Below are 20000 nucleotides of genomic sequence, written 5' to 3'. Positions count from 1 at the left end.
TGATTGGAGTGTATAAAAAGAAGTTGTAAAAATATGAAATAAGGAAAATTTTAATTTGGTGAGACTGGATTTCTCCCCGTCCTCTCCTTTATATGGGGGGACGGAGAGGGGGGGGTCGCCGATTTAATGAAGCGGCCTTGCTGTGGATGTGCTGTGTCCTGCGACACTGCTTCTGACCCAGGGCAGTGGACAGGGTGCAGGGATGACCCGTCATCTAGGAGGTGCTGAGATGGGAGGGAGGGTGGAGGGGTGTGGAGTGTTTTCGGGGATGAAATGGGTGGGAATGTTTTTGTGCCTTGTCCTTTTTGACTACCCCCCTGGTAAGGGGAAAAAAAGCCTTGGTATATGTATGTATGTATGTATGAGACTGGAGAAATACAAACGTTTTTGAAAAGTAGTTTCCAAGTTTCGTTGAACGCCTGCATATTTCACGTGGTCTACTTCTATTGCCTCTTGTAGAAGATGTTTCTAACGAAACTGTGACTTCATTGCAAACGGTGACAGGACCAATCAATCTGATGCCCTACCTGGGCTTAAAGACAATGATGATGATAAATAACAACAAATTAAATGAACAACTAAAGTAAAACGTGAACTTTGACGTGCTGTCGTTCGCTATGTGGCATCGTGCGCCCAACGCCCATCTTGACTACGGTCCTTCGCAAGGACAATTGAATTTGAATATTTCATACTCGATCGTTGTTTTGGTGACGGCTCACCACTGTCATTTTGACCATTTTGTACAGTGTGATATTTTTCCTTTTATATTACGTGTCATCAGACTATCTTAGTCGTATCCGTGACAATTTATATATATATATATATATATATATATATATATATATTTATATATATATATATATTATATATATATATATATATATATATATATATATATATATATATATATATAAGACGTACCGGGTGGCACTCTTCTCCTTAAGCTGACTGCCGACAGACTATTTAATTCACCCTATTGGCAAAAGAAAAAAATAACAGAGAGAGAGAGAGAGAGAGAGAGAGAGAGAGAGAGAGAGAGAGAAAGAAGGCGAGAGAGAAATTGGAATTTGGATTGCCTGAGATGTAGATATGGATGAAGAGTCCCCGCCATCCACATTTGGATGCAAATTGCGTTTCATGTTGCATGGAGTGGCGGAAAGGTGGTAGCGGAGGGTAAAAATATCGCCGTAGAAAACGGGAAGAGATCAGGATGGGAATATGAGCACAATCGAACTGGGAAAGAAACTTCAATAACGAAGACAGGATTAGGTACATCATTTTGTACTCTCTGGAAAGACGCAGTGTGGGGTGATCTAGTAGAGGTGTTCAAATGGGTCAAAGGCTTTAACAAGGGTGATATAGGCAAGGTGATCGTACTAAGACAGCAGGGTAAGACTTGTAATGGGTTTAAATTGGTCAATTTTAGATTTAAGAAGGAAATAGGCAAGAACTGGTTTACCAACAGGGTGGTTTACGAATGGAATAGACTTGGTAACCATGTCGTAAAAGCTGAAACAATTGATTGTTTTAAGAGGAGATTAGATAACTTATGGATAGGGACGACAGGTGGTGAGGGAGATGGAACTGCCTCTTGCCGTCTCCCACATTCTTATGTTCGTATGTGGATTGAACGAAAAATATTGGAATGTTTTATTTTCGGTGGGATTTCCTTCTCCCTTTCGGTCTCAGTGATGCACCATAGAATAGGGAAAGGATTCACTCCAGGATTAGATCACGTGCTGGACTCCTTACTCTCTTAACCAGTAGACTGGGAGATTGGTCAACAGACCAACTTGCTGGCCATGGCCAGTAGACCGGCTAGTAGACCGACTTAGCGGTAGACCGGATTAGACTGAATTTCGACTAAGGTTTGATTGGATAGGGAGGGAGCGGCGCTGGAAGGGGGCTGGGTATGGAATTTGGTGGATGGTGGTGTAACCAACTGGTCAAGCTAAAGTCAAGTCGATTTTGGTTTATAACTTTGAAGTTTATGTAACAAGGTTTGTTTTGGTTTGGGCTGGTTCTTGGTGTAGGTTACTATATTGAGAGGAAATAAACGTGTCTTGATAATATCATTTTATCAACGTATAATAATTACTGTAATAGCAACAACAGCGTGTATTTGTAATTAAGTCCCCTGCTGGAAGGGCGTTTTAATAGGCACGTTGTTAGTGGTTGGGTTTTAGATTGCTCTGGGTTGTTGTAGGTTGTTATTGGTTGTTATGCAGAGTTGGATGCTGAGCACTGGTAACACGGGTCAGGGAACTAAGCCAGTGCTGCTTGAACCTGCACATGCTGAGGTAGGATTGGTGGTGGCTAGTCGTACCATCAATAAGTCTGACCAGTGTTTTGGTAGCTGGGGGTGGGCGGGAAAAGGACAGGGAGATGGGGGGGGGGAAGGAGGCAGAGAGAGGAAGAGAGGGGATGAGGGAGGGGGAGGGGGAGCGGGAGAAGAAGAGGGAAAGGGAGCGAGAGAGAGAGAGAGAGAGAGAGAGAGAGAGAGAGAGAGAGAGAGAGAGAGAGAGAGAGAGAGAGAGAGAGAGAGAGAGAGAGAGAGAGATGGAGAGAGAGAGAGGGAGGAGGAGATGGAAAGAGAGAGGGAAAGGGAAGAGAGAGTGGGAAAGGAAGCGATGGAGGGAGTGAGAGAGAGAGGGAGGTAGGGAGTGAGATAGGGATTGAATGAGAGAGTGAGTGAGTGAGAAAGAGAGAGAGAGAGAGAGAGAGAGAGAGAGAGAGAGAGAGAGAGAGAGAGAGAGAGAGAGAGAGAGAGAGAGAGAGAGAGAGAGAGAGAGGGAATGAATGAGAGAGGGAATGAGTGAAAGAGGGAATGGGTGAGATAGGGAATGAGTGAGAGAGAGAATGTGAAAGAGGGATTGAATGAGAGAGGGATTGAGCGAGAGAGGGATTGAGTGAGAGAGGGATTGAGTGAGAGAGGGATTGAGTGAGAGAGGGATTGAGTGAGAGAGGGATTGAGTGAGAGAGGGATTGAGTGAGAGAGGGAATGAATGAGAGAGGGAATGAGAGAGAGAGTGAGAGAGGGATTGAGTGAGATAGTAAATGAATGACAGAGGGAATGAGTGAAAAAGTGAGTGAGTGAGTGAGAGAGTGAGTGAGTGAGAGAGTGAGTGAGAGAGAGAGGAAATGAGTGGAGGGAATGAGTGAGGGAGGCAATGAGTGAGAGAGGGAACGAGTGAGAGAGGGAATGAGTGAAAGGGGGAGAGAGTGAGAGAGGGATTGAGTGAGAGAGTGAGTGAGGGAGGGAGTGTGTGAGAGAGTGAGTGAGTGGAAGAGTGAGTGATAGAGAGAGAGAGAGAGAGAGAGAGAGAGAGAGAGAGAGAGAGAGAGAGAGAGAGAGAGAGAGAGAGAGAGAGAGAGTGGGTGAGAGAGGGAGTGAGTGAGTGGGTGGGTGATTGAGAGAGGGAGTGAGTGAGAGAGGGGGTTAGTAAGAGAGGGAATGAGTGAGAGAGGGGGTTAGTAAGAGAGGGAATGAGTGAGAGAGGGAGTGGGAGAGTGAGTGAGTGAGAGAGTGAGTGAGTGAGAGGGAGTGAGAGAGAGGGAGTGGGTGAGAGAGTGAGTGGGTGAGAGAGTGAGTGAGAGAGCGAGTGAGTGAGAGAGGGAGTGAGTGAGAGAGGGAGTGGGTGAGAGAGGGAGTGGGTGAGAGAGGGAGTGAGTGAGAGAGGGAGTGATTGAGAGAGGGAGTGAGTGAGAGAGGGAGTGAGTGAGAGAGGGAGTGGGTGAGAGAGGGAGTGGGTGAGAGAGGGAGTGGGTGAGAGAGGGAGTGGGTGAGAGAGGGAGTGGGTGAGAGAGGGAGTGGGTGAGAGAGGGAGTGGGTGAGAGAGGGAGTGGGTGAGAGAGGGAGTGGGTGAGAGAGGGAGTGGGTGAGAGAGGGAGTGGGTGAGAGAGGGAGTGGGTGAGAGAGGGAGTGGGTGAGAGAGGGAGTGGGTGAGAGAGGGAGTGGTTGAGAGAGGGAGTGGTTGAGAGAGGGAGTGGTTGAGAGAGGGAGTGGTTGAGAGAGGGAGTGGTTGAGAGAGGGAGTGGTTGAGAGAGGGAGTGGGTGAGAGAGGGAGTGGGTGAGAGAGGGAGTGGGTGAGAGAGGGAGTGGGTGAGAGAGGGAGTGGGTGAGAGAGTGAGTGAGTGGGTGAGGGAGTGAGTGAAAGAGAGGGAGTGGGTGAGAGGGGAGTGGGTGAGAGCGAGGAGAGTGGGTGAGAGAGGGAGTGGGGTGAGAGGGAGTGGGGAGAGAGTGGGTGAGAGAAGTGGTGAGAGAGAGGGTGAGAGTGAGAGTGAGAGAGAGTGGTTGGTGAGAGAGGGAGAGGGAGAGAGAGTGGGTGAGAGTGGGTGAGGAGTGGGTGAGAGAGGGAGTGAGAAGGTGAGGAGTGGTGAGAAATGGGTGGGTGAGGGAGTGGGTGAGAGAAAGTGAGAAAGTGAGAGAGGGAGAACGGAGAGGGAAGAGAAAGGGATGAGAGTGGAGGAAAGGGAGAAAGTGAGAGGGAGAAGAAGAGGGAGAAAGAGAGAGAGGTGAGAAGAGGAGAGAAAGGAAGAGAGAGAGGGGAAAAGGCCCTAACGAGGCTACAGGGCAACTAGGCAATAGAAGATGAACTAACACTACTGCTACCACTATCCTATCCAATTACAGTTGAATGCCGGGCTGTCAGATCTTTTATTGCAAGGGATAATATACTATATGCGGATTAGAGTCTAAGTATATATGTAGGCGATTTTTAAATGTTGTTATTGTGTTACTTTCAACGAAAATGGAAGGTAACGAATTCCACACATTAACAACCCGGTTAAAGAAGAAATGCTTACTTTCATTCGAAAAAAATCTTTTACCAATTACTTTAGAATCGTGACGTCTTCTTGTATTTGATTGGTCTAATAAGAAGTAATCTTCGACATTGATGTTTTCAAAGCCTTTGAACATTTTAAAAACCTCGATTAAATCTCCTCGCATTCTCCTTTTTGAAAGTGAGAATAAATTTAGACTTTTAAGTTTTTCTTCATACGACAGATTTCTCAGCCTTGGTATTATTTTGATCATTCTCCGTTGCATTCTTTCTAGTTTACTAATATCTTTCTGGTAGTATGGGGACCAAAATTGTACACAGTATTCGAGATGGGGACGGACCCAGGAATTATAAAGGTTTAGCAATATTTTCCTAATTCATTTTTGAAGACTCTTCCGATAAAGCCAACCAATTTATTAGGTGTTTTAACAACTTCTGAGCAATGTTGACTTGGCTTCAAGTCATTTGATATTAAAACTCCTAGATCTTTTTCTTTAGTTACCGAATCCATTATTATGCCATTCATCTAGTATTGGATGTGATCACTGTTACTTCCAATGTGCATGACTTTACATTTATCAACCTTAGATTTCATTTGCCATTTGCTTGCCCAGCTTGACAATCTGTCTAGATCGGATTGCAGAGTTTCTTTCTCTTTGGTAGTTGTTACTTTACTGGTAATTTTTGTGTCATCAGCAAATTTTGATACTTTGCAGAGGAGGCCGTCGTCTAGATCATTTACATATATTAAGAACAAAACGGGTCCCAAAACTGATCCTTGGGGTACGCTACTTTTAACGTCGAGCCAGCTAGATGAGGCCCCGTTAATTACAACTCTCTGTTTTCGCTCAGAGAGCCAATCTTTAATCCAGTTGTGGATATTACCAGAAATACTATGTGTTTTTGATTTGTCGAGCAATCGTTTATGGGAAACTTTATTGAATGCCTTCTGAAAATCTAGATAAATTATATCAACAGATCTACATTCCTCGTCATGAAAGAAGTCGAGGAGATTAGTTAAGCATGAGCGTTTGCTACGGAAACCATGTTGTGAATCTTTCATAATTTTATTTTCTTCTAGAAATTTCTATTATGGTGGTGTTGATGGGGGCTCCACTGCTTTTTTTTTTTCTTATCTCGGCCAGGCTGTTGTTGAGCAGCCTACCTAACCTTGCTGCTCCGGCCGCATTCAAGTGGAGACAGTCTTCCTCAAACAGAGTTTTATCAAAGTAGAAGTTGTCCCAGAAATTGACGAAGTGCACCTTTTCCTTTTCACAGAGGGATTTTACTCTGTTGTTTGCACTTAATGCAATATTGTAGAATGTTGAAAAATCTATCACTTCTCTTGAATCTTGGAAGGATCCCTGAAATTACAAAGTTTTTCCCAGGAACCTTTTCTTTATATCTCATAATTGTTCTTCGGTACTTTTCAACGAGTTCCTCTGATCGCTTTGACTCGACGTCATTCGTACCGTTGTGTATTAACAAAACCGTGTTCGAGTCCGTGTCTTTTGTGACATCGTTACAGGACTCGGCAATGTCATCGAGTCCGGCACCTCTATACATATAACACCTGCGGCCGTTTGAAGAACGACCACAGAACTCTTCGGATTTGTGCCTGATCACGAAGTCCCCGACTAAACGAGTTTCAAACTCGTCCTCCTTGGCTAGATCCAAAACTTTAAATCTATTGGAGGTGGTGGGTCCTGACGATACGGGCGCCTTTCGGCGGGGTTTCACACCTTTCTTGACCAGTTGCCATCACCCGTCCCGTGTCGCGGGTGGGAAGGCTTTCTGCAGTGCAGGTTGGGGACTATCCTGTGAAGCAGGAATGTCATTTTCGAGGACCGCATTTTCAAGCGAGTGCATTAGTGCCAGCAATTGTGGGACCGTCCCCACGTTCTCGGTCGCGAATTCTACAAGGGCCTCATATTTCGCCTTCAGTGAGTCATACAGCTCCTTCAGAGCCTTGATCTGTTGGGAGTCTTTGTCTTGTCTCTTGTTAAAGACACACATGCGGCAAATAGAAGAGTTTTTGAAATACTACCTTGCCACCTTGCATCTGCAGCTTTCGCAGGTTCATACTTAGAAGGCATTTTGACTAGTTCAGATACTTAGGAGAAGAGACTGCCTTAATTTAGTACTCACCACGTTTCAGATGCTCCTCTCTCTGGACGATACACATATACCGATTTCCTTTTCCGGAAATACTACGGAAACTGATGCTGCTAAAGCCAATGATAATCTCTAATACTGAGAGAGAGAAAGGGAGAGTGAGATAAAGGGAGAGAGATAAAGGAAGAGAGAGAACGGGAGAGAGAGGGAGAGAAAGGGAGAGAGAGAAGGGGAGAAAGAGAAAGGGAGAGAGAGAGAGAGATTGAGAAGGATAGAGAAAAGGAGATTGACAAAGGAAGAGAAAGAAAGTAGGAGAATGGGAAAGAAAGGGAAAGAAAAAGGAAGAGAAACGGGAGAGAGGGAGAGAAAGGGAGAGAGCAAGAGGAAGGGAGAGAGCAAGAGAAAGAAAGGGAGAGAAAGGGAGAAAGATAAAAAGGGAGATAAAAAGAAAGGAATAAAGAAAGGGGGAGAAAGAGAAAATGGAAGAAAGGCAGAGAAAGAGAAGAGAAGGGGAAGGAGAAAAAAAGGGGGGGAGAGAGAAAGTGAGAGAAAGAGGGGTAGAGAGAAAGGGAAGAAGAGAGAAAAGGAGAGACAGAGAAAGGTAGAGAAAAAGGGAGGGAGAGAGAAAGTGAGGGAGAAAGTGAGAGAAAAGAATGGAATAGGGAAAAAGAGAAAAAGAGAGAATGAAAGAAAGAGGAAGAGAGAAAAAAGGGGGGAGAGAAAGGGAGGTAGAGAGAAAGGGAGGTAGAGAGAAAGGGAGGGAGATAAAGGGTGGAAGAGGGATAAAAAGTGAGGAAGAAAAGGAAGGACAGAGAAAGCGAGGGAGGGAGAGACAAAGTGAGGGAGAGAAAGGGAAAGAGAAAGGGAGGGGGAGAGAGAAAAAGGAGGGTAGGGAAAGGGAGGGAGAGAGAAAGGGAAGGAGAGAGAAAGGGAGAGACACGGAGAAAAAGAGAGGGTAGAGGGAGAGAAAGGGAGAAATAAAAGGAGGGAGAAAGGGAAGGAGAGGGAAAGGTAGGGAGAAAGGGAGGGAGGGAGAAAGGGGGAAAGAGAGGGAGGGAAAAAGGAGGGGGAGGGGGAGAGAAAGGGAGAAAGGGAAGGAGAGAGAAAGGGAGGGAGAGAAAGAAAGGGGGGAGAAAGGGAGGGAGAGAGAAAGGGAGGGAGAAGGAAAGTGAGGGAGAGAGAAAGGGATGGAGAGAGGGAGAAAGGGAGAGAGAGAAAGGGAGGGAGAGAGGTAGAATGATGGAGAGAGGGAGAAAGGAAGGAAGAGAGAAAGGGAGGGAGAGAGGTAGAATGATGGAGAGAGGGAGAAAGGAAGGAAGAGAGAAAGGGAGGGAGAAAGAAAGGGATGGAGAGAGGGAGAAAGGGAGAGAGAGAGAAAGGGAGGGAGAGAGATAAAAATGGAGGGGGAGAGGTAGAGAAAGGGAAGGAGAGAGAAACGGAGGGAGGGGGAGAGAGAGAAAGGGAGGGCGGGAGAGAGAAATGGGGGAAAGAAGGAAGGAGAGAGAGAAAAGGAAGGAAAGAGGGAGAAAGGGGAAAGGGAAAGGGAGGGAGAGAGAAAGGTAGGGAGGGTGAGAAAAAGGGAGGGGGAGAGACAGAAAGGGAGGGAGAGAGACAGAAAGGGAGAGAGACAGAAAGGGAGAGAGACAGAAAGGGAGAGAGACAGAAAGGGAGAGAGACAGAGAAAGGGAAGGAGAGAGGGAGAAAGGCAGGGAGAAAGGGAAGGAGAGAGAGAAAGGAAGAGAGAAAAGGAGGGAGAGAGAGAGAAAGGGAGGAAGAGAGAAAGGGATGAAGAGAGAGAGGGAGGGAGACAGAAAGGGAGAGAGAAAAGGAGGAGGGAGATAGAAAGGAAGGGAGGGAGAGAGAGAGAGAAAGGGAGGGAGAGAGAAAGAGGGAGGAAGAGAAAGGGAGGGAGGGAGAGAAAGGGGGAGAGAGAGACAGAAAGTGAGGGAGAGACAGAAAGGGAGGGGGAGGGAGAGAAAGGAAGGGGGAGAGGGAGAGAAACAGAAAGGGAGGGAGAGAGACAGAAAGAGAGGGAGAGAGACAGAAAGGGAGGGAGAGAGACAGAATGGGAGGGAGAGAGACGGAAAGGGAGGGAGAGAGACTGAAAGGGAGGGAGAGAGACTGAAAGGGAGGGAGAGAGAAAAAGTTAGGGAGGGAGACAGAAAGGGAGAGGGAGAGGGAGAGAAAGGGAGAGAGAGAGAAATTGAGGGAGAGAGAGAGAAAGTGAGGGAGAGAGAGAAATTGAGGGAGAGAGAGAGAAATTGAGGGAGAGAGAGAAATTGAGGGAGAGAGAGAAATTGAGGGAGAGAGAGAGAAATTGAGGGAGAGAGAGAAATTGAGGGAGAGAGAGAGAAATTGAGGGAGAGAGAGAGAAATTGAGGGAGAGAAATTGAGGGAGAGAGAGAGAAATTGAGGGAGAGAGAGAGAAATTGAGAGGGAGAGAGAAATTGAGAGGGAGAGAGAAATTGAGAGGGAGAGAGAGAGAAATTGAGAGGGAGAGAGAGAGAAATTGAGAGGGAGAGAGAGAGAAATTGAGAGGGAGAGAGAGAGAAATTGAGAGGGAGAGAGAGAGAAATTGAGAGGGAGAGAGAGAGAGAGAATGAATTGAGAGAGAGAGAGAGAGAGAATGAATTGAGAGAGAGAGAGAGAGAGAATGAATTGAGAGAGAGAGAGAGAGAGAGAATTGAGAGAGAGAGAGAGAGAGAGAATTGAGAGAGAGAGAGAGAGAGAAATTGAGAGAGAGAGAGAGAGAGAGAGAGAGAGAGAGAGAGAGAGAGAGAAATTGAGAGAGAGAGAGAGAGAGAGAAATTGAGAGAGAGAGAGAGAGAGAAATTGAGAGAGAGGAGGAGAGAGAGAGAGGAGAGAGGAGAGAAAGAGGAGAGAGAAGGAGAGAGAGTGAGAGTGAGTGAGTGAGTGAGTGAGTGAGTTAATTCTCCCGGGAGTGAGCCCGTACATACGTCGTATACTGTAGTGTGATCACGGCTTTAGTGGCGCGGCTTTGGGCTTCGCGGCAAATATATTTATCGTATTGGTTTTGGGAAGAGAGAGAGTGAGAGTGAGAGTGAGTGTGAGGGAGAGTGAGAGAGAGAGAGGAAGCGTGTGAGAGAGAGAAAGAGTTCTTGATTGCGGCTATTGTTGCCTTAGGCCGGGATCCACAGGGAATTTGCCGACCACCACGGAAGTCATGTTCAGTGCTTTGTGGTTGTGGGGTCGGGGGCTGGGGGGGGGGAGAGTTGATATTTGTGAATGGAAAAGGTCTTCGGTGTGAGAAATGTGGCGTCGATTCAGAACTTTTGTAAAGGTTCTTCCTCCGGACTTGGAGGCGGTGTTGGAAACTTGGAGTTTTCAGACGTGGTGGGTGGATAGGCGTGGGCGTGTGAGTTTGGGCGTGGGAGGTCATTGGCGGGGAGTGGGGAGGGGAGATATTCTCCCATGGCGAAAGGTATGTTTAGTGAGAAGATTTGTAACAACAACATTTTTGATGAAGATAGTTTCTGAGGGGCCATTCTTATAATACTCTTGAGGTCACTTGGAGGGGGTGGGTGGGGTTGGGGTGGTGTGTGGGGGTATTTGAAACACTGAGACAGAGTACTTGTTTTGACAACGACGATGTTGTCAGTGTTTTTGTTGTTGACGGTCGTGGGAGGAAGGTCTGCACTCAGACTAGACACCTAGAGTGCCAGTGCCAGTGCCCGATTATATAATTACCCGAGTCCCCCGATTACCCGAGTCCCCCGATTTCCCCGAGTGCCCCGATTTCCCGAGTGCCCCGATTTCCCGAGTGCCCCGATTACCTGAGTGCCCCGATTACCCGAGTTCCGCGATTACCCCCGAGTCCTCTCCGATTACCCTCTTTGTCTCTCTACTATACAAATGAAGAGTTCCTTTGTCTTTGTGTTCGAGGATGAAGCAGGTATCCAAGGGAGCGTCTTCATTCGTTATGAACAATACCTCCTCGCCCTCTCCTTTCATTATTGCAATTCAGCTTTAATGGTCCACTGCAGGACCGGCCCATCCACTGAGGGGCGATACAGCTTTTGTACCTCACCGTATTGTCTTAATCCGGCTTTGTAAGGCTGTAGGTATTGTGAGAAGTGTGTTTTTTATGTTGGAAAGCCACGAAAGTACTTAATAACCAGACGGTCGTACAGGCAGTCGCACAGCGGAAGATTTCGCCAAGGAAAGGGTCGTAGGAAGAGAACGTATACAGAGAATTGCCGGTTAGGTTTCAGTGTCCGACGAATTGGATCGAACCTCCGACCGCCGCACTCGGCCACCTTACGACCCTTTCGGTTCTTTCTCCTTATCGCTCAGGTATCATTGCTTCAACTTCGTGTTGTGTCTTGCACTTCCCATTCTTTGCACGTTTCCCTCCCCCAACCCACCCCACCCCTTAGGCCTTGTTCACACTAGCGGTTTCAATCGCGAGGAAATCGCGGCGGTATCACATAGTCAAGGAAAAACTGCGCGGTTGTATGTGAACGCCTCCACTGATTTACAATGTAATTGAATCACTGCGGTTCAGACCACTAATGTGGTTGACCCCAGACCTATTACGGTTGGCGCCACGCTAGCACTGGCCTCTGTCACTGGTCTCTGACACCTGAAGTTTCTGGAAGTCCCCCTGACTCGTTAAAGTCTTGGCGACTTCGTGGCTAGCACAGGTATTGAACGCTTTGAATGAGTGCGCCTCAACTGTTATTATCGCTAAATGATGTTATTGTTATTATTTTTTTTTCCTTATTTTGGGATGATTGTCCAAGGCGCGGCCAGGGTGGGGACACTTTTGAATGTTAGCATGCATTGTGTCCCAAACTTTTTATTATCTTTATTGTTATTAGTGCTGCTACCTTTTTTCCTTTTTAACTCTATCTGACTGACCAAAACGAGGCCAGAGTAATAAACATTTTGATGTATTGCGTCATTTTCTCGACACTGCTCCAAAGAATTCTATCTACCCCTTTACTCCCAAGTATATTGAATATAAATGCAGATACATTGACTTTTTATTTTTATTTTCTGTTTGCAGTGTGCTTCTTGTTGGCGGTTGAGGGACACATGAGCATAGGCGACACCTTCTACTTCAGCCAGTCGCCTCAGTCGGACAAAGTGGTCGAAGGGCGTCCCCACACCCTTCACTGCAACGTGTCCGACACGACCAACATCTCCTTTTCTTGGGTAAAGGATGGAGAGACCGTCAAGAGGACTCATCGGCGCTTCATGATAGGTGGGTTCTTCATCATGACAATGCAATTCGCTTTGGTGAAGGATGGGAGCTTCGTCATGATAATGCTCTTCGCTTTGGTGTAGGATGGGAGCTTCGTTATGGCAATATTCTTTGCTTCGGTGAAGGTTGGAGCTTCGTCATGATAATGCTCTTCGCTTCCGTGAAGGATGTGAGCTTTGCCATGGCAATACTCTTCACTTTGAAGGATGAGTACTTTGTTATGACAATGCTCTTCGCTTTGGTGTAGGGTGGGAGCTTCGTCATGGCAATACTCTTTGCTTCGGTAAAGGACGGGAACTTCGTCAAGACAATGCTATTCGCTTCGGTGAAAGATGGGAGCTTCGTCATGACAATGCTCTTTGCTTTCGGGAGGGTGTGCATGGTTAAGGGTGTGCATGGCAGAGGGTGTGGACGGTAGAGGGTTAGCTTTTTTCACGAATGAAGGGGTGCTATAGGCCTGATTGGAATAGTGTGTTGGTGGCTGGAGTGAGGATGAGGATAATGTATAACCTAATGAGTATACTGTCAATTATATATGTTAACTCGCTGCGCGCATGCTTTCACATATGTACATGTATACGCGCACACGAACGCACATGCGCACACACACACACACACACACACACACACACACACACACACACACACACACACACACACACACACACACACACACACACACACACACACACCTACAAACACGTACATACACGCATGTGCGCACTGATATGGTAATTTTTTTTATATATTTACATTTTGTCTGCAGTTTAGTATATGTAAACGTGCGTTTGGAACGAGCATGAGAATTAGGAAGTGCGTGATCGTTCATAAAGAACATGAATGAAAGTAATTATCTACTTAGATGTGCATTCATGTAAAACATTAGGATTAGACGCACACACACACACACACACACACACACACACACACACACACACACACACACACACACACACACACACACACACACACACACACACACACACACACACACACACACACACTTTCAACGAACGGACGGCTTGAAGAACGTTCTGAAGAAAAGTGCAGATTGTGGATCCCAACGCAAAGAGAAGTGCCTTTTTGTATTTACAGGGTGGGGGGAAATTGCTCGTGGGGTAGTGGGAAAGTAAGGAAAGAGGAGAAGGGGAGGGATTGCTGGGGAAATGGAAGGTAATGAGGAAGTAGAGGACTTGGTCCTAACAGACCGCCGAAAAGTAAACAAGCGCCCGCAAGACGAGCTGGAGGACGACGGAATGTCTAATAAGAATGTAAAGATTAGAACTATAGATAGGAACAATACAGTAGAAAGTGATGAGAATATTTTCAAGGGATTTAAAGAGAGTGGGGGGGACACAAACCCCCCCCGACTGACAAGACTAGAGAAGAAGGTTGATAAGGTGATCGAGGACTTGGAGAGTAGGTTAGGTCATATGAACACCATTTTACAAAGAGTTGAAAGATTGGAAGAACTAGAAAAGGCGAATAAAAACTTAACTGATGAAATAGAAGACCTAAAAAGACAGTTAAGAGATGTAAAGGTGGAGAATGAGGAATTGAAGAAGAATAGTAAAGAAAACAGAGAAACGATAGCTAAAGAAAGTAAAAATTGGAAGAAAACCCAAGAAGGAAATAAGGTTTCATTCACTGACATAGTCAAACAGCAATTGAAAGAACATACTGAAGACTCAGTTATTAAAGTGATGAGACAAAAGGAGAATATAGTAAGAGATTTAGCAGACAAGAAGAAATGTATAATTATATTAGGAATGGAAGAGAAACACAACACAGATAGAACCACAAGAATCAAAGAGGAAAATGAAAAAGTAAGCCAATTACTAGAATCAGTTCAGGAAGATGAACCAGAAATTATGAAACAAATCGAAGAGAAATTTAGACTCGGAAAGTATAGCACAGACAAGACCAGACCAATTAAGATTAAATTCAAGTCACAAACAACGGCAGAGAATATCTTATCCAAAACAGGGAAACTAGCAACAAGTGAACAATACAAAAAGATATGGATAAAAAGAGAAATGAATAAAGAGGAAAGAGAGGAAGAAAAGCAGAAAAGACTGGAAGCTAAGGCAAAAAACGAGAACAGAACGGAGTCAGAGAAAGAGAGATTCTATTGGAGAGTAGTGAACATGAAACTAAGGAAGTTCGACATACAAAAGAAAAACATAAGGGAAACAGAGAACACAATGGAAGTGGCAGAAAACTAAGAGTGTCTTACACAAATATAGATGGATTAATAACAGGATTGAATGAGCTGAATGATTATTTGAAAGAAAAAGAACCGGACATAATGGGAATTGTAGAAACAAAATTAAAAGGCCCACTACCACCCAACAGTGTAGGACATGGTGCATACAATTATTGGATTAGAAACAGAGAGAAAAAGCAAGGGGGTGGAGTTATGTTCCTGACTAAGAAGGATATAAACGTTAAAGGTGTCATATATGGAAAGAATACAGTAGAGATGATTATGATAGAAGTGGAAGACAGAGATAAGAAGAGCAGAAAATTTGTGATCAATTATGTGCCTCCAAAAACAGCCTCATGGGAGGAGAGTGAACATAAAAGTATGTTAGAGGACACAAAGATAACATTAAATAAAATAATGGAAGATGGAGGAAGAATAGTTATGATGGGCGACTTTAATTGCAAAGAAATCTGCTGGGAAGAAATGACAGTAAAGGGTGGAGATGACTCATGGGGAAACGCTCTACTTGAGATGATTATTGACCACACAATGACACAATGGATACAGGAGAACACTAGGTATAGAAATGAAGAAGAACCATCGAGACTAGACTTATTAATTACATTTGAACCTAGAATAGTGGACAAAATTGAATATAAAACACCAATAGGTAAAAGTGACCACATATTGATTGAACTGGAACTTAATGAAGAAAAATATATGAAAAGAAATGAACAATATAGAAAAGGAAGAATGATGTATGAAAAAACAAACTTTGATAAAATAAGAGAATTCTTTCAACAAGAAAACTGGGAAGAAATATACAAAGAAGAAACATCAGTGGAAAAGAAATGGAATATTTTGACAAAAATTTACAAAAAAGGAGTGGAAAAGTATGTCCCAAGACAAAAACAAGAAAAAGAATATGTAAAATGCTGGTACAACAAAAGTTGTAGGGAGTTAAAAGACAAAAGAGACAAAGCCTGGACCAGATGGAAAAAAGACAGAAAACCTGAAAAATGGAAAATATATACCAGTTATACAAAATGAATATGTACAAACGTGCAGAGAGGAAAAGAGAAAATATGAAAAAGACGTCATAGAAAAATGTAAAGATCAACCAAAACTATTCTACAGATTTGTAAACAATAAACTGAAAAACAAACAGGACTTGGAGAAATTAAGACAAGGGGGAGTTGAATACACTGAGGAAATGGAAATGGCGGAAATTATGAACAAACATTTTAAATCAGTGTTTACAAGGGAGAACATACAACCTGAAGAGATTGAATGGAAAGAGAAAGTCCCCCCTATAGAAGAAATAGAAGTATCAAAGAATGAAATATTGATACAATTGAGTAATCTTGATGTCAGAAAATCACATGGACCAGATGAAATAGCAAACTGGATTCTGAAAGAATGCAGGAATGAACTAGCAGACAAAATACATAGCATAATAAGCAGTTCCTTGAAAGAAGGAAAAGTTCCAGAATATTGGAAAAAAGTAAATATAGTACCTATATATAAAGGAGGAAATAAAGAAGAACCTACCAACTATAGACCAGTCTCTCTAACAAGTACAATAGAAAAAAATTGTGAAAGAATTATCAAAAATAGATGGGTAAAATACTTGGAAAAAAACAACGTACTAAATCCAAGGCAATTTGGATTCAGACAAGGACGATCATGCGTCACCAATTTAATATGTTTCTATTCAAGGCTAATAGATATAATACAAGAAAGAGATGGATGAGCTGATTGTGCATTTCTAGACCTAAAAAAAGCTTTTGACAAAGTACCACATAAGAAGTTGCTTAAGAAACTAGAATCTGAAGGAGGAATACAAGGTAAATTACTAAATTGGATGGAAGACTTTTTGCAAGAAAGAAAAATGAGAGTAGTGATAAGAGATCAGCACTCAAAATGGAATGAAGTAATAAGCGGTGTCCCGCAGGGAAAAGTCCTGGCCCCAATAATGTTTGCTATATATATTAATGATATGGATGAAGGAATTGAAAGCTATATGAGCTTCTTTGCAGACGATACAAAACTACTGAAAAGAGTGAAAACTGAAGAAGATTGTGAATCACTACAGAGAGATCTAAATAAAGTACAGGAATGGAGTAAGAAGTGGGAGATGGAGTTCAATACAAAAAAGTGTAGTATAATGGAATTTGGAAAAAGCAAAAACAGAATAACAGGATCATATAATTTGGGAGAAGAGGGAATAAAAAAAGTAGAAAATGAGAAGGACCTGGGAGTCATTGTTATGAATAATATGTCACCTGAAAAACATATAAATAAGATTTTTGGAGAAACTTATAATTTAATAAGAACAATCAAAGTGGCATTTACATACCTGGATGAAGAAATGGTGAGGAAAATCCTAATCACCCTGATAAGACCAAGATTAGAATATGCAGCAACAATATGGTCACCAAGTACAAAAAAATGTATAAAAAAACTTGAAAGAATACAAAGAGCAATTACAAAACTGGCACCAACACTCTCAAAACTATCATATGAAGAGAGACTACAAAAACTTGAACTACAGACACTAGAGCAAAGAAGAGAGAGAGGAGATTTGATAGCTATTTACAGAATCATGAAAGGCATAGAAATTACTGATAGAGAGAATCTGATAAAATGGGATGACAGAAATACAAGAGGACACGGAAAGAAAATAAAAAAAAGACAGCTATAGAAGAGATTTGAAAAAGAACAGCTTTCCACACAGAGTAATAGACAGTTGGAACAAGTTAGATGAGAAAGTGGTGTGTGCAAAAACAATACATGAATTTAAAAATTGTTTAGATAAAATGAGAAATGAAGACGGGACCCCACGAGCATAGCTCCCCTTCCCGTAAAATACAACTAGGTAAATACACACACACACACACACACAGACATACAGACAGACAGACACACACACACACACACACACACACACACACACACACACACACACACACACACACACACACACACACACACACACACACACACACATACATGAATGTTTATATATGCATGTACACCCAGATAAAGTCTAAAGACGTTCTTTTTTTGGAGGTACTACGATCTGGAACTGAAAGTTATGAGTGGTGAATATAAACTGTCAGACAAGATTACGAATCGTGACAAGACATCAGAAACAAGTTAATGAGGCCCGACAAAGAAAGATACATGATAGACCCCGTAGGAGGAGGGTGGAAGCAAAACTCCAAAAATAGCAAAGGGGTTATTACCCGTCTGGGGTATTGGATGCATTTTATTGTGCGGTATAAATTGTGCAGTAGCATGCAGTCGATACTTTGGGGATTATATGGGGCGTCCCTACGTACCAGAGCCTTACATATTTTTGTCTGTGGTAGAGGAAATCTCTAATCATAGGGAAATGATATTGTACTGTGATTGTCTCTCCTTTATGCTGTCACACCACCTCTTAATACTGTCCTGTATCACTTATTTGAGTATACATTTCCATCTTCGCCTTCCCCTGTTGTAGGGGAATACTGTCACCGATTCGCCCCACTCGGGCGGCTAAAACGGGGTGGATTGTGGGATTAGGCATCCTACTCTCTGTAGCCCCAAAGAGGAGATTCCTGTGAGAGTTCAAGGAATATGAAGGTCTGGGAGGAGTTTTCCAATAAGGACCCTAAGGTTTGGGTCTTTTAATGAGCGTGGGTGTGGTACAGATGAAAGTAAAAGTGAAGAGGTAGGCAGAATGTTTGTGAGAAGGAAGATTGATGTGTTTGGCATTGAGACTAAATTGAAATTGGGAGTGATTTTTAGTTTAGGAATGTATTGAGGAGGGTATTGGGAGTGAGAAGAGGAATGGGGAGGAGTGGCTCTACTAGTAAGTGAGGATGTAGGTAAGCAGGTGGTAGACTGAAAGGAGTTTTTTTCAAGATTAATGTGGATAAAGGTGAGACTGAGAAGGAAGATATGGGCCTTTGTAAGCGTATGTGGGCCTGGTAGTGAGAAAATGTAGAGGATTGGGAGACTTTTTGGGCAAGTTTAAATTAATTTAAAGATATTTTTGGGGGAAATGTTAATGTAGCGGTATTGGGAGATCTCAATGCTAGAGTATATAATTTCTTCTACCTCCTCCTCTTCTTCCTCCTCCTTTTTTTCTTCTTCCTCTCTCTTTTTTCTGTTCTTTCTTCTCTAAGAACCCAAAAGGTGGATAGCACACGAAGGTCTCTGGAAGGAACAAAATAGAAAAAAAGTTAAAATATCTAAATAAATGAAAAAAAAAGTAGATAAATCTTTCCAGTTTTAAGTATCAAAAGCCCCCATGGAAAAAAAAAACTTTCGCTTTACGTATCTTTTTTTTCATTCTTCTTGGCTTCAATTTAACAATAAGAGTACACTGTGTTATCTTAGATTAATTAAATATGGGGACATTTAAAAGGGAGACCATCTTTCGTTTTATTGATCGAAGAAGATTGTCGAGGATGACCAGAGCCCTCTGGAAGCTGTATGGAATACTGGGAGATTCCAGGCAAAAGGGAAAGAAACTCCCTCAAGAAATTCTTTGGAAGTTTCGGCTTTCAGTAAAGATAGAAAAAATGAAAGAATAATTAAACGAATAGATAGGTACGTAGAGATAGAAGAAAGAGTTGTATGAATGAATAGATAAGAAATGAAGTGACAAATGAATGAGCACATATAGATGGAATAAGATAGATGGATCATTAGATAAAAAAGGAAATAGATGAATGTTAACCTACGTGATAATGTTGACATGATATGATTTATCAAGATCTTTTTTATCTACATTTTTATTTTTTTTCTTATTTTAATTTTATACACTATTTACTTATTTCATATTATTATTTTTACTGTTATCATTATTACTATCATTATTGTTGTTAATGTTAATATTGTTATTGTTATTGACATTTTTATTATTTTCAACATTGTATATTGATCGATTTATCCATTTAGTTATCTATTCATCCTTATTTTTTTAGTAAAGTGATCATCCCTATGGTTATAGGGGTCTCGATCAAACAAGTCATCTTTCATTCTGAGGTCTTTACATCTGAATAAAATCTCCACTCATTGTCCACAATGCCGTCCAGAAGGCGTCACAATATTTCTTTATTTCCTCATAGTATGGAGATAGAAGCGCTGGTTTCTGGGAACATAGTGACATAAAACACAAATTATAGCTTGTGAAGCTGTACTGAATATGTATTGGTATGCAAATTTTGTTGATTAATTTTTCACATACCACATTTCTAAAACAAACCTAATACATTAGTATGCATGTATAAATTGTGTACGCGAGGGTTTGGGCCAGAAAATGTTGGAACGCTGGAAATAGGATATTGGAACGTTGACTCGCCGCAGGGGAAGTAAATTATGTTGTTTTAAATTTTAAGTTAGTTCGTAAAGTATATATCCTGAAGTTTTAACATAATGTCAAGGCTGAAACGTATTTTTTCTCTTCGTTAAGTAAAAGTAATTGAGATTAACATATAATACCATTAATTTATTGAAATACAGGCAAAAAATATTTTATTTCAACAAGTCAGAAAGTGACAACGCACACACACTCACACACAGACACACACACACACAGACACACACATAGACACACACACACACACAGACACCCACACAGACACCCACACAGACACCCACACAGACACCCACA

At 42.7% G+C, this 20000-nt stretch overlaps 1 protein-coding gene across 1 annotated transcript in view; it reads left to right on the top strand.

Moving 5' to 3' along the window:
• Window positions 1-20000, top strand: part of LOC143030004 (tyrosine-protein kinase-like otk) — an 82983-nt gene that overhangs the window by 41428 nt on the left and 21555 nt on the right. The window contains exon 3 of the mRNA XM_076193213.1: window positions 11929-12126. Within this exon, the coding sequence (XP_076049328.1) occupies window positions 11929-12126 (198 nt within the window). The remainder of the gene's footprint in view (window positions 1-11928; window positions 12127-20000) is intronic.

This window comes from Oratosquilla oratoria, chromosome 11 (assembly GCF_046742065.1).
Source record: "Oratosquilla oratoria isolate Oo_2021 chromosome 11, ASM4674206v1, whole genome shotgun sequence".
NCBI lineage: Eukaryota > Metazoa > Arthropoda > Malacostraca > Stomatopoda > Squillidae > Oratosquilla > Oratosquilla oratoria.
The sequence above is the reverse complement of the archived record's forward strand: the minus strand, read 5'-3'. Positions and strand labels throughout refer to the sequence as shown.